General features: G+C 43.6%; 2 protein-coding genes across 2 annotated transcripts; both read left to right on the forward strand.

Annotated features, from left to right (window-relative positions):
- Positions 1–2,207: 2,207 nt before the first annotated feature.
- LOC116257287 (uncharacterized) lies at positions 2,208–3,634 on the forward strand. The gene has a single exon (XM_031633901.2). The coding sequence runs from the start codon at positions 2,449–2,451 to the stop codon at positions 3,196–3,198; it is 750 nt and encodes a 249-aa protein (XP_031489761.1). The 5' UTR covers positions 2,208–2,448; the 3' UTR covers positions 3,199–3,634.
- Positions 3,635–13,228: 9,594 nt separating this feature from the next.
- Positions 13,229–24,419, forward strand: LOC116257490 (DNA repair RAD52-like protein 2, chloroplastic). The gene is made up of 4 exons (XM_031634297.2): positions 13,229–13,998; positions 14,782–14,819; positions 20,166–20,257; positions 23,996–24,419. Exons 1-4 carry the CDS (start codon positions 13,619–13,621, stop codon positions 24,137–24,139), a joined length of 654 nt encoding a protein of 217 aa, XP_031490157.1. The 5' UTR covers positions 13,229–13,618; the 3' UTR covers positions 24,140–24,419.
- The last annotated feature ends 579 nt before the right edge of the window (positions 24,420–24,998 follow it).

Raw genomic sequence — 24,998 nt, forward strand, 5'->3', positions numbered from 1 at the left:
TGGAATAAAAAGTTGTCGATCACTCGACTATCCCGAGTTCCGTTGTATTTAGCGGGTCTCTGAATGTCGACCCTCACTGGCCGATCGCCACTTCCACCTACAGAGATCTGTCGCTGTAGTGTGCGGTTCTTTACCTGAAGTTCCTTGACTTCAGCCTGTAACGCGGTCACTGTGTCAGTCAGTGCCCGATTCATGGCCACTAGGTCGGCCACTTGTTCCCGCAGTACCTTCATCTCGTCCTTCATTTCCCCGAAGGACTCAGCTGCATTACCCAACGCTTCTTCATGAGTAGTTACGTCGGTAGTCAGCTTGTTCACCATCTCGGTCAGGTCTTCCTGACCCTGGGATGTACCCATCTCGTCAGAATGGGCTACCCCCTTGCCCTTGGCACTTCGCAGATTGTATTGAGTCGTCAGAGCTTCTTTCTCTTCGATCAACGATCGTCGGAGGTCTCTTTCGATCAACAATCGTCGGCATGTAGTTCTACACCGACTATCCAACCGCTTCCCCAGATTGAGCCGAACCTGGCTCTGATACCAGTTGTCACAGGCTGACAACTTCGGCCCGTGCGACGCGGCAAGAACCTGATTGCCGCAAGCCTTCAAACCACTGAACGGGACGCAAAAGTAGTTTGAGAAAACGAGTGTATAAAGAATGCTTGTGAATAAAGAAATCTCGCAATGTATTCGCTTGAAAAATTAGTACATCACGAGAGAGATAAGCAAGGAGAATGATCTCGACTTTACTTATATAGGATGGTCGATGCCTCTTACAGGATTCCCATGCTGACCACCAAAAACAAGAAATCCCAATACTTGACACTTAAACCGGTGGGAGGATACTCCATTACAAGTAAACATGCATAAGCAAATGAGTCAACGTAAGCAAAGAAAGCACAATGCAAAACAAAGCAAAAGACTGTACAGACTCCCAGACACAGACACAGAAGAACACTGCATGTACATGTAGGAAACGATTGACGTTGTCTAAGCAGAGTTCATTTCTTTTTTTCATTTTCTGGTTCAAAACATGCTATCTACAATGTCCAAAAAAAAGGCATTTTTGTCAAGCAAATAAAATAAACAAAGTAAACAGCTCATGGTTCATTCGGATGAGAATCTTCTGAGACTAGACTAAGAAATCACCTTAAACTCAACTTGACCACATGAAAAATACTTGAAAACACCGGACAAGGCATGTCCATATGGTGAATGGTGAATGGGAGGAGAAAGTTGCTGGCATAGCATTAAGTGGAATTTCAACGAGTAGACTAAAAGAAAAACCCGGAGACATAGTATGCGTGGAGAAAAGTTGGCGAGCACATGACATGGATTGCCACGGGAAGCCACATCGGGTTCCCATTATGGAGGGGGGCACAACACTGACAGAGCTGTCAATTTGTTTGCTTCTTCCACCCCTACTAGTTTGTCCGCTCCCCATGTCAAAAGACGGCTGGGGGTCTGCTTCTAAGGGCGAGCCTGACGGGCGATGACCTCAGTTCTTTTTCTCAACAGCCCGTAGTGTATCTTTCCCTTTTCCCGTTCCACCATTACATTTGCACATCAATTATCCACCGTCGAATGGGAGAAATAATGCAAAAGGGAAGTGAACGGAGAAAAAGATGCTCCCTCTGTCCTTCACGTGATTGGAGCAGAGAAATCCAACCCTTCTCCCTCTCTCACTAAAATTAATTCCAAAGCCCGCTCTCGAGTACGGGTCGTTGCCCGAGTCTACGTAAACCTGCCCCATTTTTCTGGCGGCTAGCCAGAACCCAAATCTAAATGGGACGGAATGAATTGGGGGATCGGCAAGATGATCCAGATCTAGATCTAGCTGTGTAAGGTTGAGATAGTTTGCTCAAAATCGAAAAAATGGATGGAGAGCATTCGGGTTGGAATGAGGGGAGATGTGAAGCCTAAACGAATTTGGAATTTGTCCTGGGCATAACTTAACGGAGCACCGTCCATCTGACGGACCGGTTGCTCTGGACGTCGTCGAGAGTCTCGAGACCGCACCTTTCTTTTCTTTAACAATATCACGGGGAAGAGGAGGTTTAGAAAAGAAAAGAGGTCTTAATTTTGCGGTTGAGGAGGAGGAGGAGGAGCGCCGAGAACCTTTTTCTTGTTAATAGTTAAATACGTAAAACAAAACGGACTGATCAATGAAAGAGGTCAACTCTCTCCCAAAACTTCCCCTTTCCTAGTTGAAAAAGGCGCGGGTGGGAGGGCAACCTTTCTCCCCCTGCAGGCAGGCATGCTACTTGTAGTCGATACTGGCACCTTTCTTTAATGACCGCTCTTTCCTGCCAAAATCAAGTATTGGCATTGAATCTCGGAGCAAGGATGGTTTCCTTTGTATGGCAAAGACTGCGCATCGCTAGCATTTAGAAGTATCTCACCTCTCCCCTTCTTGTTTTTTACTAGTTTCTGAGCTCCCTGGAGAGAGAGAATGGGGAAGAATACAGTCATGAGCCTGCGGATGATACAGTGTGGGCGGCAGACGGTGGATGTGATCCAGCCCAATGGGCAGGTAAGGCAGATGATGTTGCCCCTCAAGGTGTCGGATCTGCTAATGCTCTACCCTCACCACTTCGTCGCCCATGCCGGCACCACCAAGCGTGGTTCCATGCTCCCGTTGGAGACCCAGCTGGAAACAGGCAACAGCTACGTGCTCCTTCCCCTCCCTCGAATCTTCCCCTCTTCCTCCTCCTCCTCGCTCTCTCCCTTGGACGCCGCCCCGCCCCCACCGTGCTCCTGCTTCTTGCAGATGCAGCAGCAAGGGAGCAGCATTACTAGCAGGATGATGTCGTCGATGATCATGATCATGGGTGGTTCCGACCCCGCAGATTTGAGCGCAGATGGGACATCCAAGCCGAAGCTGAAGCAGCGGATTAAGGCCGCACTGACTTCTTTGCAGCAGCCGTCCTCTTCCAAGATCTCTCCTGACGAGAGCTCCTGTTCCTCTTCCTCCTCCTCCTCCTCCTCACTGTTTGGTGGCCGAGACAAGGTCGCGTGCCATCCCAGAAGGCTGTGGGAGCCAGCGCTGGACGTGATAATGGAGGACAAAGTGCTGATGCGTACCAAGGAAGAGGAAGCCCAGGCCATCCGCTCGAAAAAGGAAAAGAAAAAGGCGCCCTTAAGACCGGAACAACCGTCGGAGTCCTCCATCGTCTGTAGAGAAGGTAGGATGTTCGGATGAAGAGTTAGGAGAAGGATTGATTGAACTATTTATGTATCTTTTTGCGGTTTTCTTTCTCTATCTCTCCTCTTCTTCTTTTTCCTTCGGTTCCCTCTTCGTGTTCCTCCGCCATTTTCTCTTCTTTCCACTGTTACGGCACTGAGCCGGAGACGGTGCCGGAGGTGGAGGAGAAGCCGCAGTCGGTTGCTGATGGACCGTACGGTTTGCCGCTGTTCTAAGCGAAGCAGAGAGGAGGGCGGTGCGTGGTGGGACCCTGCCCAACTGGGCGTCACATGCACCTCGTCCTCTATTCTCTGCCCATGCCGGGACACGTTACTCGTCCATCATGCCGTCCCTCCCTACCCGTACCCTGAGTCTGAGCAATGAACATGTTTGCATATGCACACTGTCTTTTCTTTATAAAGCTGCAGCCTCTAATCTAATAATTTTGCTCCCAGGACACTTCTCTCTTTCTCTCTCTCTCTCTCTCTCTCTCTCCCTCTCTCTCCACTTGCAACCAATACAATACTTACTTTTACATACCCCTTTTTTAATCTGACCTATACGAATACGGACGAAGTCTATACCCTAGGCAGTAATTAAATTAGATTGTTTAATTGTCGTCATATAAAATTGTGTTTGAAAGACAAAGTCATCGTTGGAAACAGTTTTATTGGTGGCACTTTATAAACTTTTCACCGTAATTTATTCACATGGTTATATATTTGCTTTTTAAGTCAAACATAAAAAATAACCATACAGACACAGAAATAGCTGGTTAATTTATATATATATATATATATATATATATATATATATAATCTGAGAATTACAATGTTGCTGCTGGAGGCCAGTGTCCACACCATGACACCAACCTTTTAAAATCCCATTGCATTGAGGTTAGACCAGGACCCGGTTGGTGACTTAAGGTGCTCCTTCAAAGAAGATCGGATGTCCTACTCTACGCAGTGGATCCATCAATATGAGCATTTTCCTTTCGGGAAGCTGAAACCAAGCAGTAGCGAAAGGACCGTCGCCGTCCACCAAGGGTAATCGACCCTTTGCTTTCGACCATTGCCTATACCTCGCTGTCCAGTTCCCCAGACAGCGACGAGGTTGCAACGGCTCTCCGGAGAAGTATTTTCTTAATTTTTCGCCTAGATTTTAATTTTCTAAATAATGTGTATAATAGGGCTTTTTTATCATTTTGATATGTTTTTTAATGGAGAGGTAGCCTTATGAGAATGAGAGGGAGCCTAAACCGCTCAGCACAGTTGCATCCGACAGCCTTATCAACAGCACAACTCCCAACCCTATAATTTTCGCCCAATTAATTCTTAAATTCTCACACCAGAGCTGCGCACGCTGCCAATGTTTTCTTTAACAAGGCATTTGATTTCTCTATATATTAGATTCGAAGGTTTAATCAAACATATGGCCCACCTTACACCTATTCTTTAGCAAACTACATATATGAGAACCATGTTAATGTTCTCATTTTTGCTCAATTAAAGAATCTTTAATCAAAGGAGAGGAGTCCCACTTGATATTCGTGAATTCAAAATTCATGATGTGATTCATGCAATTCGAAAGAAATGATCTGAGGTCGTTGATTCATGCAGTTTTTAAAATATTTGTGTAAAATTTGGTTTCGCAGGTCGCCCTTGTAGCCAGAGAAGTCCTCACTCTTATTGAGAGGGTACGTCAATATCTGAAATTACGGTAAAGATAATCCTGTGAAGGAAAAGGTTGTCCTTCAAGCCCATACATCAGCCAGTGGCCGATAGCAATCTGCGTACACAGGGCGTCACTCTTCAACTTTGTTCTGTCCAAGTCACGGAGACAATCAAATAAGGAAGCAGTGGAAGTTGTGAGCCTTCAAATGAAAATTCGCCATAAAAACCAAACTTTGTGAATGGCAACCCCAGATCACAAACGACCGCTTCAAAATTATGTTGGAGCTGCAGCTACTTTATCCCCACTTGGTTTGTAACCAATTCATTTTAAATGAATACACACTTGTGCACTTGTGGATGACCCCACAGTGGCATTTCGTTAACCTGCTTAGGCCCTCGAGAGGGTTCGATTTAATATCCACGATGGGAGTGTTCCCCTGCGTCTAATGCAATGATGTTGCCAAAAACCAACACATTGACGTTGATGGGTGCAGATCAGTCCCACACAGTGCACTGCCACTCTATCAGAAGCAAGTCTTAGCCGATGTTGTCGGCCATGCAGCTGAAGAAGGGCGTGCGTCATGGGGAACAAACATTCTTCGTGGCCGTGCGTCTAGAAGAAGATGACCCTCAGCCGAGAGTCATTCCGCCAGGACTAGCCTCAGTCCTCAAGCAGTTCGAGGGAGTGATGCCCCCCGAGCTGCCCAAGCGCCTACCCCCGAGGCGTGAAGTTGATCATGAAATTGACTTGGTTCCCGGAGCCAAGCCACCAGCTATGGTCCCCTACAGAATGGGACCGGCCGAATTGAAGGAGCTGCGAAGGCAGCTTGATGACATGCTTGAGTCAGAGATCATCCGCCCCTCTAAGGCACCATTCGGGGCTCCTGTATTGTTCCAAACGAAACATGATGGCTCTAAGTGACTCTGTGTGGATTACCGCGCCTTGAACAAGGTGACGGTGAAGAACAAGTACCCCTTGCCTCTCATTGCGGACTTGTTCGATCAGTTGGGCAAGGGGAGGATCTTCTCTAAGTTAGACCTTCGTTCTGGCTGCTGGCAGGTCAGGATTGTGGAAGGTGATGAACCAAAGAACACTTGCATCACCCGCTATGGAGCATATGAGTTCCTAGTCATGCCATTCGGGTTGACGAATGCCCCTGCAACTTTCTCGACTCTAATGAACAAGATATTCTACCATTACCTTGACAAGTTTGTGGTGGTCTAACTTGATGACATTGTGGTCTTTAGCAGCGACCTTGAAGAGCACGTCAGTCACTTGAAGACGGTGTTCCAAGTACTCAAAGAAAACGATCTATTTGTGAAGAAGGAGAAGTGTCTCTGTGGATAGCGGGAGATCAGTTTCCTCAGCCACATTGTAGGGAATGGCCAGCTGCGAATGGATTCGGAGAAAGTGAAGGCTGTTCAAGAATGGAAGCCGCCCTCAAATGTGCCTGAATTGCAGTCCTTTCTTGGGTTAGCTAACTACTATCGGCGGTTCATCACGGGGTACTCATTGATAGCGGCGTCCCTCACTGACCTACTTAAGAAGAATAGATTCTGGATTTGGACTCAGTCCGCCCAAGATGCCTTTGAAGGCCTGAAGCGTGCCCTTGTACAAGAGCCCGTCCTTAGGTTGCCAGGTCACTCCAAGCCCTTCGAAGTACACACAGATGCCTCAGACTTTTCCATTGGTGGGGTATTAATGCAGGATGGTCATCCGATTGCCTATGAGAGTCGGAAGTTGAAGGACCCTGAAAAGCGGTACACGGTGTATGAACGGGAGATGACCGCCATTGTGCATTGCTTGCGCATATGGAGGCACTACCTACTGGGGGCAGAGTTCGTCGTTAAGACGGACAATGTGGCCACGAGTTACTTCAAGACTCAGAAGAAGTTAACTCCGAAGCAGGCTCGTTGGCAGGAATTCTTGGCAGAGTTCGATTTCGCTTTAGAGTACAAGGTTGGAAAGACCAACGTGGTAGCGAATGCGTTGAGTAGAAAGGCAGAACTTGCAGCCTCTAGGGCGGGGACCTCCGAAGCACAGTTGGAGGGTGCACTCCTCGAGCGGGTTCGTGAATGCGGCAAGACTCAGCGGCCCAACACTTGGTTGCCTTGGCTGAAGCGGGGAAGACTCGGAGATTCTGGCTGCGAGATAGATTGCTCCTCACCAAGGGCGGACGAGTTTTCGTGCCGAAGTGGGGCAATCTCTGAAGGGAGCTAACAAAGGAGTGCCATGATACGCTTTGGGCTAGCCATCCAGGCCAGGAGCGGACTCTGGCCCTTCTTGAACGTGGCTACTATTGGCCTCAGATGCGTGATGATGTGGAGGCATATGTAAAGACTTACCTCATCTGCCAGCAGGACAAAGGGACTAATCAGAAGCCTGCCTGCCTGCTCGAGCCTCTTCCTATTCCGGAACGTCCGTGGGAAAGCATCTCTATGGACTTCATTGTGAGTTTACCCTGAGTTGATGGCTACAACTCTATCTTTGTTGTTGTGGACAGGTTTTCTAAGTATGCCACGTTCATCCCAACCACAAAGGAGAGTCCAGCGGAGAAGACGGCGGAGATGTTTGTGAAGAACATTGTTAAGCACTGGGGTGTGCCGAAGAGTATTGTGAGTGATCGCGATGCTCGCTTCACGGACAAGTTTTGGCGTGAAGTGTTTTGGTTGCTAGGCTCAAACTTGCTGTTTTCCACAAGCTTCCACCCTCAGACTGATGGCCAGACCGAACGCATCAATGCTTTGTTGGAACAGTACCTACGTCACTTTGTCGATGTGGCCCAATTCTGTTACAACTTACAGAAGAGCGAGTCTTCAGGCCACAGCCCCTTCGAAGTAGCCACCGGGCGGTAGCCGTTGATGCCTCACACAGTTGCAGCCCAAAAGAAGGGAAGACCCAGCTTCGCCTACCAGTTTGTCAGAGACTAGCAGGAACAGACGGAGATTGCTAAGGCGTTCTTGCACAAGGCCGCCAAGAAGATGAAGAAGTGGGCTGACAAGAATCGGAGACCTGCTGAGTTTCGAGTGGGAGACCAAGTTCTTGTCAAGCTTTACCCAGACCGTTCGGGCATCTTCCGTGGGCGACACCGAGCGTTGATAAGGAAGTGTGAAGGGCCATTCACTGTGGTCAAAAGAATTGGGAAGCTGACATACAAATTAGATCTGCCGCCAGACTTCAAGGTGCATTCAGTGTTTCACGTCTGCAACCTCAAGCCCTTCTATGCCGATGCTGAAGACCCGGAGAGAAGCCAGCCCCGGAGAGAACCGATTTTACAGCGTGCTCCCTCTATCCGGCGTGCCAGTGACCGTCAGTTGGACCAAATCCTTCGACACAATGTGAACTATCTTGGTGAACCGAAGCGATACTTGGTCAAGTGGGTAGATGATGATCAGCCAACATGGGAGTATGCCTTCCGCTTCAAGCGAAGTCATCCAGAAGAAGTCCAGACCTACCATGAAGCTGTTAGCGCCGAGGCCAGCGCTTGATTTGAAGGGGGGAGCCTGTTCCCCTGCGTCTAGAGTCTGTACAGTCCTTTGCTTTTGTTGTATTTACTTTGCCTATGTTGAGTCTTGGTGTAAGCTAGTTTGTTCACCTATGTCGGAGTGCCCTCCCAAAACGGCTCCATAAGTGTGATATTGGGATTCCTTGTTTTGGACGGTCGGCATTGAGAATTCTATAAGCGGCTTCGGTCATCCTTGTAAGTAAAGTGTAATAGCTTACTTGCTTTCCCTCGTGATGTACTCTTCTCTCTGAAGTAAAATATATTGCGTTGTGTCCCTTGTTTTGGATGGTCGGCATTGTGCAAATTTGTGTCCTTTGTTTTCGAGAAAGCGTTCAAGTGATCTACGCCCACTTGAACGAGGCGAAGGCTTGCGGCTTCCTGACGAGAGTTTGCCGCACCGCACGGTCCGGAGTTGTCGGCCCGTGACAGGGAGGGCTGTCAAGTTAAATATTGGTCTCGCACAAGCTTTTCTAAATGGAGTAGCAACCCCAACCTGCTTTTAAATCCGCACCAACCACCCCCCACCCCCAAACGAAACGTATAGTTCTTGCTGCGGGTCTCTGCGGAAACAATGATTTCCATTTGCTTACCAGTTAGTTACGAATGACCCGTGGAAGAGGAATTATGTGAGTATGTGGCTAGATCCTAGTCGACTGCTATGTTCCACCACCGGTGGCCAACTCCCAGCATGAAAGCCGACAGGGTGGGGGGTTCGGACCTGGTAGGGTCTTGCCCGTGGCCGACCTAAGTCTGAAACCAACGGCCGTGCCTACCCCCACGATCACCTTGGACTAACCAGAAGACTTTCCTAGGACAAATAAAACAATGACACTACCCAGTCGGACAGGACCCCGACTTAAAAATCCCAAATAGGCAGCGGAATACAAGAATGGCTAATCTCAAACCCAAGCAAATCCTACTACAAATGACTAAAAGTTGTGAGGCTAGTACAAGCGGAAGCGATACATTTGATAAAACACTCAAAACTCACTCAACAAACCATCAAACCAAACCTAATCGAATCAAACCACACCCACCCGTAGGAGGCTAATGTCGGCACGAGGTCGTGTCCTTGGCGCAGTGCCGTGGAGGTCCCTCTATGCACAACGACGACCCCAAGGTCGGGCTGAAATCAAAATGCAGAAATAAAATGCTACCACCCTCGAGTCTAAAGAGAAGGGTAGGGTGTACCGGCCAAGGCTAGCTTGGCGAAGCAACCACACGCCTCGAGGTGAGATTCCACACTCGAGGACTAACAGCAACACAAGAAGAGAGGCCGGCGTAGGGCTGTGGCTCCAATGATAAAGACGCCGGTCGGTGGATGAGAGCGCTCCAAGGGTCGCGCGACTGAGGAATCTCCTTGCTGAAATCGCCTAGGAGCTCTCCATGCACTTGCTGGCTGACTTGGGGACCTGCTGGGATCCACGCCGGAAGGTCGCCAGAAAAGTAGCAGAGGTGGCCGGCGGCGGCCTGAGGATGCCGGAGATGGCTGGGGCAAGACCCGCCGGTTCCAAGACTCTCAAGGATGCACTAGGCGGACTTCCTTGTGGACTAGGGTTGGAACCAACTAGGTGCGGGTCTTGGGCAGGGTGAGCTCGGACCAGGTGGGACCAGGTGGGCCCGGGCTAGGCTCGGCCAATGAGCTGGGTCAATGGAAGGTTAGGTAAGGTGGGTCCTAAGGGACAAATCCTAGGTTGACCTGGTGAAGGGAAGGGCCTAAATCGTGGGTTCCTACAAAGTAGCTAGGGTAGGTTTAGGCGCCTAGACTAAGGGGAAATGGAAATGGGTGGCGGTAACTTGAGGTAACTCAAGTGTGAATTAGGTAGACTCGGCTTAGGGAAATGGTGGCTGGATACGTGGAGGAGGTCCCACGTGAGAATCCAGCTCCAAAATGTTTGGGCGAGGTGGCGACTCCAAGTGGGCTATCTCCCAAGGAAATAGGAGAGAGGCTAGGTGGATGATGAAGGTGGAGTGAGGTGGCGTCCAGATTGGTGAGGTGGGTGGCTATGATCTTGGAGAAGATTCCAGATGAGATTGATCTCCACGATTCAAGGCTAGGTGGCGACCTGTAGAGGCTATCTCCCAATTGAATAGGAGAGAGGATAGGCAAATGGTGAGGTGGAGGGGCGAGCTGGCCTTGGGTAGTTGGCTATTGTGGTGACTAGGCTGAGGGAGGGACAAGTGGCAACTGGATGAGGCTGCTTTCCTACGAAGTTGGGGAATATCCTAACTTATCTAGCTGGGATTCCTATTCTAGAAAAACACTTTATGAGGTGGCGAATTAATGTTCCACCAAATGTGCGTCACTTCCTACTCAAATCCTAGGATCTCTCTAAGTGTCCCGATGCTTGCCACATGGACTAAGCGTAGGGTGGAGATGGCGAAGGGCCCAAGCTGGAGATCCACTTACCTCTTTTGTAGGAATGAGGCTGATTCACCACATGCACCGGCGGCTAGGTGGCGTCACCTAGGAGCTCCTCCACGCCACACGCGGTTTCTCCCCAAATGTGACCGAGATCCTTGGAGAGGTTCTAGTGCAGCTGATGGAGATCGGCCTGAGATTACCCCCAAATGCTCACCGGATATTCCAGAAACTGGCCGGAATGTTAGCAGCAGTGGCCAGGAATTACAGATTCCGGCGAGACACTAATTTGAACCGAATTGCCTCTAGCTTGCCGCATTCATGATTCTTTCTTTTGGGCGATTCTCATTTTCTTTTTCTTTTTCAATTCTCGCCTCTTTTCTTTCTTTCTTTTTCTGTTTTTCTTTCTGTTTTTCTCTTTTTCACACAGCAAGCTAACAGGCGCAAGAACATAAACTAACACATGAAATGATACTTGAAAACCGAAGGAAAAGACCCTCAAAATTGCGAGATCCTTGCTATCGGCTAAGAGTCTCCCTTGTGACTCGTAAGAACCGATTTAGGGAGAGCTTCTTCCTAAGTGAACCAGTGATCCTCTTGGCTGAAACCGTGAAGATCAATAGTCCCTTAATGGCAGAATCTCAACTCAAATCGATACAACGGCGTTACACAATTTCAGCTCTTAAACGAATGCACTAACCTCTCAAATCGGAAGTCTTTGGTCGTCTGCCCTCACCTTCTAGTTGCCTAAAAGATGACGAGCCTTCCCGGGAACGAGTAGCCTCAAGCCTTCACGGTGGGGAGTGTTGGCTGCACTAGTTCGTTGCTGATCTCTTGGGGTAAGCCGTGGTCTTGTGGAGAGCTCTTCACGCCGGAGCAAGAGGAGTCTTCAAGCCGTCGATTCCTTGGGCGAGTGGATGAGAAGAGAAAAGAGAATTAGGCATAGAAGGAAGAAATACCCGCTGGATTGAAGATCTTCTTCAGAAATCTCGCCATGGTTGCCGACATTCCCAAATGTGTTCAAGAGAAGAAAGAAGACAAGAGGGCGCGGGTAGAAGAATTGCGCAAAGGGAGAAGAGAGAGCAATCCGTGAGGAGGGAGAGAGACACTTGACAATGAATTTTCCTTCTTCTAAACTGCCTCCAAATTTTCTACTTCCATAATAATTGTCTAAAAAACGCATACCAAAACAAAGGAGTACAATGTATTTATAGCTCTCAATCAAAAGTGGATCTAAACATGTGATCCAAACCTCAAAAACGAAATCCAAAACGGAATTGAATGCCAAAACAATTGCGCACTCTAAAACAAAGAAACGCAAGCAAGAAATCAAACTCGAGACTTAGTGTCTCGACCCTAACTCGTCCTCCCCTTAGCCCGCACGTTGTGGGCCTTGGTTCAGATCAGAATTCGCCTAGGTTCGCCCTAGGCTGACCCTAAGTGACTGGGTTTAGCGAAGACCTAGGCTGGACTAGACCGGACTTGGACTCAACCCACCTCCTTGGTATTCAAGAACCTTTGCTTAGAGTCGTTGCCTCTCCTCCCGCTCCTCCCTCGGCTACAATTCTAAGCTAAATTCCATTTGCATGCAAGGATTGCACCAACTGCTCTACGCCTCCCACTCCTCCCTCTTAACCCATTTGGGGTCAACACGGTCATGAAGGGCCTGATTCCACATGAAGGGCAGCCTTGTTTCGCCTGCTATGGCTGCTCTTAACCTCATTAGTGGCTGCTCTCGGCCAAGTCGAAGGTTGACCCGTATCAGGACCGCTGCGGATCGACCAGGCCGTAGTTTAATGCTCGTGGCGGCATTCTCATCATGCCGCTTTTCCCAACCCATGCAATGCTTCCATGCTCGAATCTCAGTTGAAAACATATCCCGTCCAAATCTGAAGCTGGATCTCTTGAAACGAACCTGAACCCCATACCCTAAACTGGAATTACAAATTTCTGCCATGTACAATTCCTCAACTACCTTTGGTCAGTCAATCATCTCGATTGGAGACGCGAACCGTTTGACGTCTATTACATATCTATTATTTCTTCGCCAAATGCAAATCACAGTGAAATTGATTCAATTACCTCTGCCGTTGTTCCCTTTCCACTCCTGTTGTTTCCGATAATGTTGAATGAGTTTTGCTTCAGTCAATTGTAGAATCTCAAGAACCTTTGCCTATTGGTTTAATTTGACGAATCAACCCTGCCAACTGTTAGTAAGTGGTTATGTTGCTTGTAAGAGCTTGTATTTCAGGATAAAACCTGCAATCCTCTCAATTTCTCCCATGAACAGCCTCAACCAATATTTGGTGAGTCAGAGTGGACGGAGAGGCTGGTGCATTTTGCTTGCGGCCTGGACCTTGCTCGGAGATGAATGCCATCGGAAATCCGTATACACTGGACCTGAGGATTCATAACTGATAAGCGAGCAACGAACTGGTCGTCATTCTACCCCTGATGTAAATCCGGCTATGTGGAATAAATCGGAATGCATGCCAGCCATTCTCTCTACTCGCCACAACCTCGGCGGTTGTTGAGATATTGAAAAGTTTGTCCCTCCGTGGAGACGTGCGCGTATGCAACGCACCCATTGGTGTTGGGAGAGAGAGAGAGAGAGAGAGAGAGAGAGAGAGAGAGGTTATGGTGCGGTAGCGTCTCTTTCGGTAGGTAGGCTTCAAAGTTGAAACTGCGTCAATGTCAGATTGGAACGCTCACCTACCTAACCCCATCTCCCCTTTGGAGAAGTAGAATCCACGCCCGCGGCACAGACTTCAAACTGGACACGCTCTCCGGCCCGCCACTACCCTTCGCCCATAATCCCCAACCAACCAAAGCCTTCCCGTTCCTGTTCCTGATCGTTCATCGCCCGAGAAGGAGGAAGAAGGGGGAGGTCGCTGGTCATGGAGGCTGTAGGAGTCGCCACAGGAGTCCTAAGCGTGAGGGTGGTGCAGAACAAAGAGTCGAGAGGCTGCAGGAACTCTGAGAAGGGATGCCGGCCTCCCTCCTACGCCGTCAGCGTCAAGGCGTTGAGCAGGAGGAGGAGTGGTGTGAGTGCTGGCAGTGGCGGCCTTTGGATCAGCGCAGCCGCAGACGCGAGCAGCAAGGGTGGCGTTAAGAAGGGCTCCGTCCCCAATTCCAACTACGTGGTTCCGCTGGACAATCCTTCCAATTTATCGTGTATAACACGCCCCCTGGTGGAGATCCTCAGGGACCTGAACAAGAGGGTACCTGACAAAATTATCAAGACTGACGCCCTCAATGGTCACAACTACATCCCCTGGTCTCTCTCTCTCTCTCTCTCGCTCGCTGCAGCTTCGCTGTCTTAATTTTTGGAGATCTGGAACTCCTTTTACCATTATCTCGAAAAGCCATCTTTAGGGGAGCCGCTTCATTCCAATCGCCCTAGTAACTATTACAAACCTGAAGTAGATTGACTGCGTCTTCACTCTTTCGCACACTTCTCTTTCCGTGCCTCCTAAAGCTACAAATAATGGAGAAAGATCATAAATAAAGCAACAGCATGACTTTTTTGTCTGGCATTTGTTTTACAGCTTTAATTTTTTCCCTTATCCTATGGATGAGAAACCATGGATGTCCAGTGAGAGGGTTTCGCTCTTCTCTCCTGGAGACATGGAAAAGAATTAATTCCATAACAGGGTTCCCAAGGTCACTAATACTTTCCGCAAATAAATTCATGTGAAGTTGCTTGGATGGGCTGAACCGATTAGCGGTCTTTCGGGGTCAGGTTCATCCTTGTGGCGATTCCTAAAAGCTACGCATATGCAAACAACAGACAATTTTGCTGCAGGCAAATAGCTTGTGGTTTCTGTTACCTGTACTCGCATATATAGGGTTGGTGTTTCAGCAGGATTCTGCTGGGCAGGATCTTGCCTTCTCCAAGGATGAAAAATTTTGCATCTGGTACAAGGGGATCGTGCGTCATGATTTCATTCCTTTTGACTCTTATTCCATCCATAAATCCATTTTCTTCCCTATGAGTTCCAGTATCTATAAGAATTAGAATTCTTACCGTTTCTATTTCGTTTTGTTTTTGTTTCTGCAGGTATCATGCCAACCGAATGCTGAGCTTCTTCGCTCCAGGTTAATCCATTATACTTATGCTTCCTACCATCTGTTTTGTCCCAATTCTAGCTGCATTATCATCTCATTGTGTTTTGTATGTGTTTTCATTTTTGTTTCCAAATGTCAAGATTTCAGTTCTGTAAAATCTATCTGCTATATGGTCCTAAAGCGCTCCTAAGCGCCTGCCTATGACTGCCTGAGCCCTGGGTTGCCACCTTTTCTGTTAGGCTTTACTATCTAGTCACCCAGTTTAATAAAGGTCTCAATAAAGTCTGTTTTTTCTTCTTCTTCTTCTTTTTTTTTTTTTTCTGTATTCCTCTTTCTCTTCCCTTCTTTTATTCTTCTTCTTGTTCCTTTTTTTTTCTTTCTTTTTCTTTTTCTTCTTCTCCTCTTTCTTTCTTTTACTGTTTTTGGTTTGCTTAGGCCCTGCCTTGACGGCACCTAGTCGTTCTTTCAGGTCTATCTTCTAGGTCTGCTTAGTGTTTTTGATCTAAACTCCTCTGGTCCACTTTCTAAATATCTAGGTTCTTCTGTTGCCGAAGACTTCTAACGTCAGGTTAATACACATGTTAAATTCGATATGTTTGTGTCTGTCCTATTCCCGGTCCTGTGCACCCATACAATCACATTACCTTCACATGCATATATATACATACACGTATGTAGGTTCAATTTACTTGGTTCATTAGCATCAGCCAAACCATTAGATAAGTCTTTTTTTGGTAATGTTTACCTGCGTTAGTGAAAAAATGGAAAAGAAAGGGAAAAGGCCTGCTTTTAGCATGTTTGAACCTTCTGCTTATCAGCACCACCAATCAGACAATTACCACCTTGTCATTGTGATGCATGATAAAGATGCTAATCCTTTCCAACTTTTGTAAGTAGGCCTTGATCATCAACTCTCTTTTGACATGATCACCAGTAGAATCTTCCTAAGAGCTTTCAAGTTTCAAGATATTCATGATTTTGATTATTTCACCTTGTGGATGGTAGAGGTATAAGTTGAGATGTATGATTTTTCTTAAAAATTTCGATTCAAGACAGTATTCTTTGCGCTGAATTAGCAGAATAATGACCATATAGGCAACAAAAACAAGGGCAATTTGAATTGAATTAAACCTTGCTGATGGAACAAGGACTTACTGATCACCAACACTATTTTGCTTGTGTATAACTGTTCACTTACTGTATGGGATTGTGTTTCTCTATGGCTCCAAATTTCTAATGCCTTAAACTTTAAACTAGCCTAACTGGACCCTGCCATTTTTCTTTTGTTTTTTTTCTTTATGGGATGCAAAGTTACAAAATTCGAGTTTTGTTTCTTAGCACAACCTCCATCTCATTAATAATCATAGAAGGTCATAAAAAAGCTCTCCAAGAACTTCTTTTTATTGAAAAGCTCTTGTACGCTTCCATATTCTTAGGAATTGAAACTAGGATTGAGTTACTGGTGAGAGCCTTACAGGATTGAGATATAAACTGTTAAGAGAAAAGAAAAGTAAGATAGCGTAGTTAACAGAGACCATTTTCCCCTTTTTAATGTTTTATGATGAAAGCCATTGTTTAATGCTCTATGCTTTGAGAGATTGACATCCAGTCTGTGTCACATGAGTGCGGGGTGCGGTGAGGGTGTATATATATCATATATTTATTTTATATATATAAATGTATGTATTCATAATATATATAATTTTAGCTTGTTTCTTATCTTAACCTGTCCTTTATTTTTACTTTTATTACTATACGTAAAGAAAGAAAGGGATAGGGAGAAGAAAAAAAAAGAATGGAAAATATTTGGTACTTGCATAAGAAAGGATGCGGTTGAGATGTGTGTTGGAGCAGCACCAGCACCAGCGTCGTGTCGACATGGGTGTGGCCCCTTTTTTGAAGAACGTGTGACATAGCATCCAGTCATATGACCTATGTCTAAGCTGGCTGATCCTCTTGTGAGCTCCAGATCATAAATGTGGATCTCAAGTTGTCCAACTGGTACATCTTTTGTTGTACTTAAGTTGGGTGCATCATTATCGTAGATGTTGATGCCTTGATGGCATGATAGGGCCACCTTTCTACTAGATGTCGAATCTGACCAGATCTTCTAATGTTTGATGATCAATCAGAGGGAGGATTAGTTTATGCATCCAAAATAAGGGAAGGAACCTTGGTTCGTGTGTGCCTTTAAATCTATCAGCTCCTAGGGGTGGTAAATCAAAGTTGTTCATAACTGATCTTGCCTGGCGCGATGTGCCTCTTTAACTACCAGCCAGGAACAATTTTCATCTATACTCAAAAAGTTCAACACTCAGGTCACAGATAATAAACTCAATTGTGGAGGTCAGTTGTCTGAGAGGAACATATCCTTGTCACCGAAACTCAATGTATCAAAAACAGCATTTCTTGGTATCTTTAATCGCCTGCTCATAGGGTCATAAAAGCAGTACCCTTTGTGATTGTCTGCATATCTAATAAATCTGCACTTTACAGATTTGTCCATGAAATTTGTTTTTCAAAGAGCAATCAATATATGCATACATATGCAGATAGTCATAATCAAGATGAACCCTGAAAAGAGTGAAATAAGGTGATTTATTTTCCAAAATCGATAGAGACATCTGATTTTTTAATAAATTGTTGAAAAATCTTCTTTGGGCAAGACACACTGATTTATTCCATTACTTTAGAGAAAAGTAATAATCTGTGGAGAAAAATTCCCTACCTCCATCACATTGAAAATACAATATATGCTTAGAGAACTGATTCTTGACAAAGGCATAGAAATTACCAAACAATTGAGGACCTCAGATTTATGTTTCATAAATATATCCAGGTGTAAAGAGAGTAACTATCTATAAACTATGTTGTTAAGACCTTGCCTAAGCCTCGGCTAGGCGTGGACTAAGCGTGAGTCCACCACTTAGGCGATGGGATATGTGTTGGTGCCTAATCTCTCCTAGGCTGGTCTAGGCTCCAACACGCCTAGTCCATGGGAAAGTGCACAGCCACATTTCCTTTCAATTAAAGTTTCTTAATTGAGTATATATTATTATGTACTTTGTGTTGTATTGATTAGATACTTTTATGGATTGTTATGTTGACTATGTTCTTATATGTATATTGTTATATGTATGTACTGTTAGTCACTTAGTCTGTTATATAGTATTGGAATACTTCATACATGCTATGTATATACATTAGTATGGTTATGTCTTTCTTTAAGTTCAAATGGATTAACGCCTTGTTGTGGATTTACATTCCTTCTCCTAGAGATTAGATCTAGTTTTCTTTTTTTTCTTTTTTTTTTGTTTCTTGTATTAGATTACGTTTAATGAGTAATGTTAAATTTCTTCAGTTGATTTTGCATATTCAATGAAGTAAACAATTAAATTTTGATCGTTTAAGTTGATTATGCTTGTTATATTACTACTCTCCATATTTCAAATATTAGTAATTGTTAAATAAAATAACTTGGCATATTAACATAACTAAAAAAATTTAAAAAAAAATTGTCTTTTTTTTTGCCTAGGCGCCTTGACAACATAGTCTATGAATATAAGATAATAATGAGTTCCAAAATTAGGGGCAGCTCCCTGCATACATTAGAACATATAATATCAAAGATTTTTGAAGCTCTCTTTTTTATTGAATTGAAGGGTTGCACATGACTTCACAAATTTGATAGCGAGTAGACTTGTTACCATCAACTTCAAGATTGTAACTAGACTTTGGTAGTAATTTAGCTGACACAGGTTTCTTTCTCACTAAAATACCTGGTGTAATGGCCAAGGCAAACTTGCCACTGGTTTGTTTTATTATACTTGAAAATATTAAAAGTGCGATTAGAAAATTCAGGTGACGACGACAATGAGAGCTTTGAATGAAGATGGGCATGAGCAGAAGGATCTTCGTTAAAGATGTGCATAACATGACATATAAAATCATCAAAAGATGAACTTGGGACCTGACTAACAACGAGAAAATTGGGTCCTTATAAATGACAAAAAAAACTCTACTCTGACACATAGGAAGCAATAAATAGTATATATGGTGATGGAATGGTGTGGCCTAGACTTTTTTTGGTCATATTCCCTGCTCTAAAACATTCATTTGAATAACAACCTGCCTAGACAATTTAATGGATGAGATATAATTTATTTAAAAAATAAAAGTTAAGTTGTAATATATATATATATATATGTGAAAAGTTCAAGATCAAACAGTCAAGGGACTATGACAAATGAAAGACAAGAATTCTTTACCATAAAGTAGTCACAAAGAGCACAAAAGCTCTCTTACAGTACAAGAAAGAGGGAAAAGTCATTACAAAAGAGAGAGTGAGGGAGGAAGGGGCTAGCTATTGCCCATTGGCTGGTCCAATGGCTAGAATGCAGCCCTTGAGATAGCCAATGGCTGATCCTAATAAGCTGCTCTGTTATTTGACAAAAAGTCAAAATAAAAAATAAAAAACAGAAATGAAATCTAAAATGAAAGAGATGGTGTGAAAGAAGAAAAAAAAATTGCATCTCAAAAAGAGAGAAGAAGAAGAAGAAAGAAGAGGGAAATCTAAATTTCATGGTGAAAAGATGGCTAAAAGGAGAAGAAAAAAAACTCAAGTCAATGAGAGAAGAAGAAGAAGAAGAATGAAGAAAAATAAGAAGAAGAGGAAGAAGAAGAAATTGTCATTCTTTGTTTAATGCAAAGGCTTTTTATTGCCTAAAGTGCCTAGGACACAGCTTATCAATTATGAATGGCTTTTCACATAGACATGGTGGGCCTAGGTCACCATCCTTGCATGCCCCGGGCTCCTATTTGTAGGCCTGTCTCGTCTTTGACAACGGAGGTTATACCCTAAGGGTACATGTGCACATATATACAGTGTCTTCAGCCTTCTTTATAAGTGTAAACACAAACCTTTCCTTTATCTTGGACGAAATTCCGTGTCTTGTCGAATTTCAGGGCCATGTCTCACCTTTTTTGGAAGGGAGAAGCTTGCTTTGAAACAAGAAGGACCGGGGAATTTGCAGAATTATTCTGAGGTGCGTCTTGAATGAATAGGAGATGGAAGTATCTGTTCTGACATATAGCTCCAAGAGCTTTCCACCAGGAGTTGACTCCAATAGTCCAATTCCCAGTGTACGCACAACTGAGGATTTTGTCTAGTTGCATATGTTTTTTATTTTTCATTTAGTTGGAATGTACAATTCCACCACCGACATGCAAATGGTTATGGTGCTAATCTCCTTAAGTATTTCAAAATTACATTCTATATACAAAATACGTGTATTCTACATATGATTATCTATGTACAAGTGTTACAAATATTGTCTTTTAGGTGTGTAATGCATCATTGATGAACTTTGTTTGCAGGTTGGTGTGGAGAAATACGAAACATTTTATTCTCTGATGATGGAAACGTTACTGTTGTTTACCGGCTGACAATTCGTGGGTCTGATGGAGAGGTATGAGTTGAACCTACTGGGTCTTGCTTTCGTAATTGTGGATTTTGCATAAGCTGATCTGAGCCTGAACCTGTCCTGAGCCAGTGCTTATGAAGCTTGTCTACATGGAGGTTACCTGGAGATTAAAACAGTTAGGTTCAAGCTTGGCTCATAGAGGGCTTAAGCTTCCTGCACCAAGGTCATTTCGTTTTATGCATTTTTTTCTCCTATTGGTTACCTTAACGAAAGGGAGATGGTTTTAGGTCAAGTGCAAATCCTCCCTTACTGGAAAGCACCTCCAACTCAAAGCATAATAAGAAAGGAGAAAGGGATTCTTCCTTCTCTGTGGGAAGAGGAACAACTAAATACATTTGATATTGGGTCTTAAATCAAATCTACAGCCAAAAATGCCAGAACCTTACTACAAGATGCAGCCCATTTGCAACCCTACTGCTCCCTTCACTTTCTTCATCGAGTTCTCATGATGCCTGCTTTACATGGTCGTGGATAGGAAGGCTGCCACCACTTTTTCTTTTTTGGGGTTAAAAATGCTGCCGCTTCATTCATTATAAATAGAGGAAAGTTAAAAATGCCACTCTTCAATTTCATTATAGTTAGAGGAGATTTATATAAAGACATCTGTTAAACTCCCAAAATCAAGTTCACGTAATGAGCTTGATAAATGAAATGCATTATCTCACAACTCATAAAAAAGTAACTTCTATTAAGGGCCTACTTGCTTAGAAAAGCATTAGCCAAGAACCTCATATTTATACAGAAACAGCAGACTAAACTAGCCATTGGACCAGCTATAATGACTAGTAATGTAGCTGCTGGAGCTAGCCACCAGCTAGCTCAGTCCTGGTCGAGAGTCAAAGTGATCAGGAACTGAAAGACATGGACAAGAAAGTGAATTGAAAACAACAAGTATAGAGGAAAAAAAGAACAAAATTGCTTGTTTAACCTTTACACAAAATATAGTTACATCATAACAAACAATCAACATATATATATATATATATATATGTGTGTGTGTGTGTGTGTGTGTGTGTACGGCCCCCTACTGTGCATCTTCTCAACCTTAAAACGTAACAATTGAAAAGTATCAAACAATAAAATAAAACCTTGGAGTGGTCAAAGCTTTGTGAAGAAGTCAGCAACTTAAATTTTTAAATTACATATGCAAGCTAAATATTCTCTACGAGGTAGTTTTTTTCCTCTAATATGACGACAATCCATCTTAGTGTGCTTGGTTCTCCCATGGAAAATGTGATTGTTGACAATATATGTTGTACTCTTCTTGGTACAACATAGCCTCACAAGGATTTTGTATAGCAATTGCCATGTCTTAAATCAATTGTTTCGGTTCAAACAATCCCCATTGTACTTGTAGCAGCCTGTTGCTTCTTACACCTCAATAATATCAACAAATTGCCTATAGAAACACAGAAGTGGATAGTGGAAATGGTGGTTATCTGGATTGCCTCTTCAATTAGAGTTAATATATGCAATTGAATCCAAGGAAGATGATGATAAAATAATCCTCTAGACTGTTCAAATGGTATACTTACAACTAACCCAAAGCATGAGAACATGAAAAAGTACTAACCAGTCTGAACTTACGTAATTGTTTTTTGGAATGCATGAAGCTAACAGGGTACAAAGTTAAGAGTAGGGAAAAGCTCTAGAAGGTATAACCAAAACATGGGCAGAAATTATGAAAACAGTTGAGCTTGTACAACTTAACATGGTTTCCAAAGAACACAAGTCTCAAGAGGAAGCCAGAGGACAAACCAGTGTTATGCGTATCGTACGATATACACCGTATAGGTTTAGAAAACTTATACGATACTTATACGATACACAATACGTTAGTGTATTGTAAGCGTATCGCCTGTATCGTACGATACGGGCGATACACCCCCATATCGTATGATACGGGGAAAAACATAAAAAGGGGTATGGTACAGCCCCTTTTTGCGTTATATTTTTAACTTTTAAAGACTCTACGCTCCTATCATTCTATCTTCTTGTTTCTAAATACTGCAAGAGACGTGGGAGGGAGAGATTTTGCCCATTTTCATGAACAATCACTAAAGATTCATCAATTTGGGAGAGTCTACTAGCCAGTGAATAAGCTTTCTTGTAGTGGGAATGGTGGGAAGCTTGGAGAAAGAGGGTTTTTTGGTTTCTAACACCAAGAAGGTAAAACTCCAAGTCCTAAGAGGCTAAGTCTCCAAGTCCTCAGCCTCAAGTCCTAAAATTCTATGAAATTTTCAAGTTTAAAATTGTCATGGTTGCTTATTATGTTATTTTGAATCTCTGATTTCTTATTTTTGAATGTGTTGTTGGTATACATGAATGTTCCTTTAAATACATTTTTCTTGATTTTTTCTTATTTTTGTTTATTTTTTTGGATTTTTCTGATTTTTCTCTATTTTTTCTGTTTTTTTAATATTTTAAAAAAAATTACGATACGCTACGTTACATTTGCGATACGTTACGATACGGCATATAGGTTGGACCGACCAATACGCGTTACAGCTATGCCTTTTGCAACGTTGGGGCAAGCAAACTAACCAATTAATTGAGAATACAGCCAAACAAAACCTACCAATGCAATGACAGGATAGCATGCTTCTGTAACTACTGTGCTCTGCATGAGAGGACAGCTTTGACATCGTGGGGGTCTAAAAAAATAGTGAGTTGGCTGCTTTGTGAAACAATAACTTTGATTATAAACCAGATTTTGACATTGTTCAATCTAAAACTGATTGTTGATGTTATATGGTTTGTCTTGGTTTCCCCTCAGCTTTTAGGCTTCTCACCTATGATTCTAACTTTACCCTTTGTTTTTCTTCGTCTTCTCATTGCTGATTGGTTCCATTTCCTATTAAATTCTTGGTTTTCAATCAGTTCTCTGTCTTTTCCTTTTGATAAGCTTTATTTCTTCATTGACTGTATATTTGAGTTAATCAGTCATCTGGTTCTTTGACTTTAACTGAAATAATAATATGTGCTTAACCAAAATTTTATTTTGGTTTCCTAATTATATGCTTCACTCCCTCTTAACTATTTGAGTGATACATTGGGAAACAATCAGTTATTGCCTCCAATCTGATGGTTCCTGTTCATATTTTCTCCTATTTTATTCTTGTGAGAGTACCCTTTCATTCATTCAATATAACAACAAAGAAACATTATGAAACCTCATTACCCAGAACTTGTTAAATTCAGTTCAGTTCTACGAAAGCAAAATATTTGTAGCCAGAACAAGGAGGTTACAGGCACTGTTACATCATATGCACACTTAGCCAAAATAACCTATCATGAAGAACAGACATATACCATCGTGAAATATGAGGAGTTGTGTTTAAGAATCTCCCTTGAGAGCTGGTCACTGGAAATTCCGTATAAGCTTTATGGAAATTCAGGATGTCCATCTTAACCAGAGTAATGCAACTTATATGCTGTACTGTGGGAAGTAGTTTCAGGTTTGGAAAAAGCGTGGCGTCCTAAGCTCACATTTGTTGGTCTCTGTTTTCCACTTATTGTCAAACTTTATTCCTTTACATGGTTCCTTAGCAACTATATTGGCTATTTGAATAATACATTGTATTATGCGGGAATATTGGTGAGTTCTATTTGCTTGTGTCGGTGCTTGATGGTAAGGCAGCACATGGTACAATTCCAAATCTGTGTACACGAAGAACAATATTCCTAGTGCTAAAGCAATGTTCTCCTTCGCTTGCTTTGCAGGCATTTCGTGAATCTTGTGGAACGGCATCAACTAACGGACAGGTGGAGGATGCAGTTGCTGAAGCCGAGGCACTCGCATTCTGCAGAGCATGTGCTCGGTTTGGGTTAGGATTGCATTTGTATCATGGAGATGAATCGCTGTAGCAACTGAATGTTTGCCTTGTGCCCCTCAAAAATATGCCAACTTTCCAGCCCCTTATTCACTGTTTGTTTAAGACCTGAATGGGCCGATGTAATCATTATGTTCTTGTCAAACGGAGGAAAGAAAAGAAGAAAATGATAAACGACATCCAGACATTACTTGGTGGAGCTGCTTTATACGTGTTTGCGTATATTCTTTTTCTCTCGTTCGTCGTTTACTGTGACGAACGAATAATCATGTGTTGCTAATGTAAATTGAACGTCTGATCTTTTGATGCCTTAATGGGGTATGGCTGCTGATTTGTTCCAAAAGTTTTACTCAACTGTGGCTCTCGTGTAGATATTTGTCCTTTTGGAACGTCAAAACTCGGCCAGGCTTGTTTGGCTCAACCTGATTCAGTGTAGGGCCTGAACGCCTAAGGCAATATTTCGACACCGAGAAGCAGGTGTCTAATTAGCATGCGGGGCATGCTATAGTTTGCATGATATCGCGGACGCATTTTGTCTGTTGAAGTGGACTCAACTTCAATTGTTCTATGCATTATGAATGTAGCTTTTGGAGTCGGCTCCATAGAACCAATTTATAAACTAGGATGAGACAACCGAGCTTGTTTATGATTTTTTATTGAGCATTGAAACTTAAAAGCTAGGTTCTGTTACCATTTGCATCTTCAAGAGCTGCTCGATCTTGACTGAACGCATGGATAAAACTACTGCTGAAATTAACGACTGTTTTAATTGGTACACAGGCGATCTCAACGGCTTACGGCAATAAATGTGAAGTAATTTTTCATTCATTTACTGAAAGCGGAGATGACGGATGTAACATTAGTAGTTTTCCTTGTTTGATGAATAGCTTCTA

This window comes from Nymphaea colorata, chromosome 7 (genome assembly GCF_008831285.2).
Source record: "Nymphaea colorata isolate Beijing-Zhang1983 chromosome 7, ASM883128v2, whole genome shotgun sequence".
In the NCBI taxonomy this organism is placed as follows: Eukaryota; Viridiplantae; Streptophyta; class Magnoliopsida; order Nymphaeales; family Nymphaeaceae; genus Nymphaea; species Nymphaea colorata.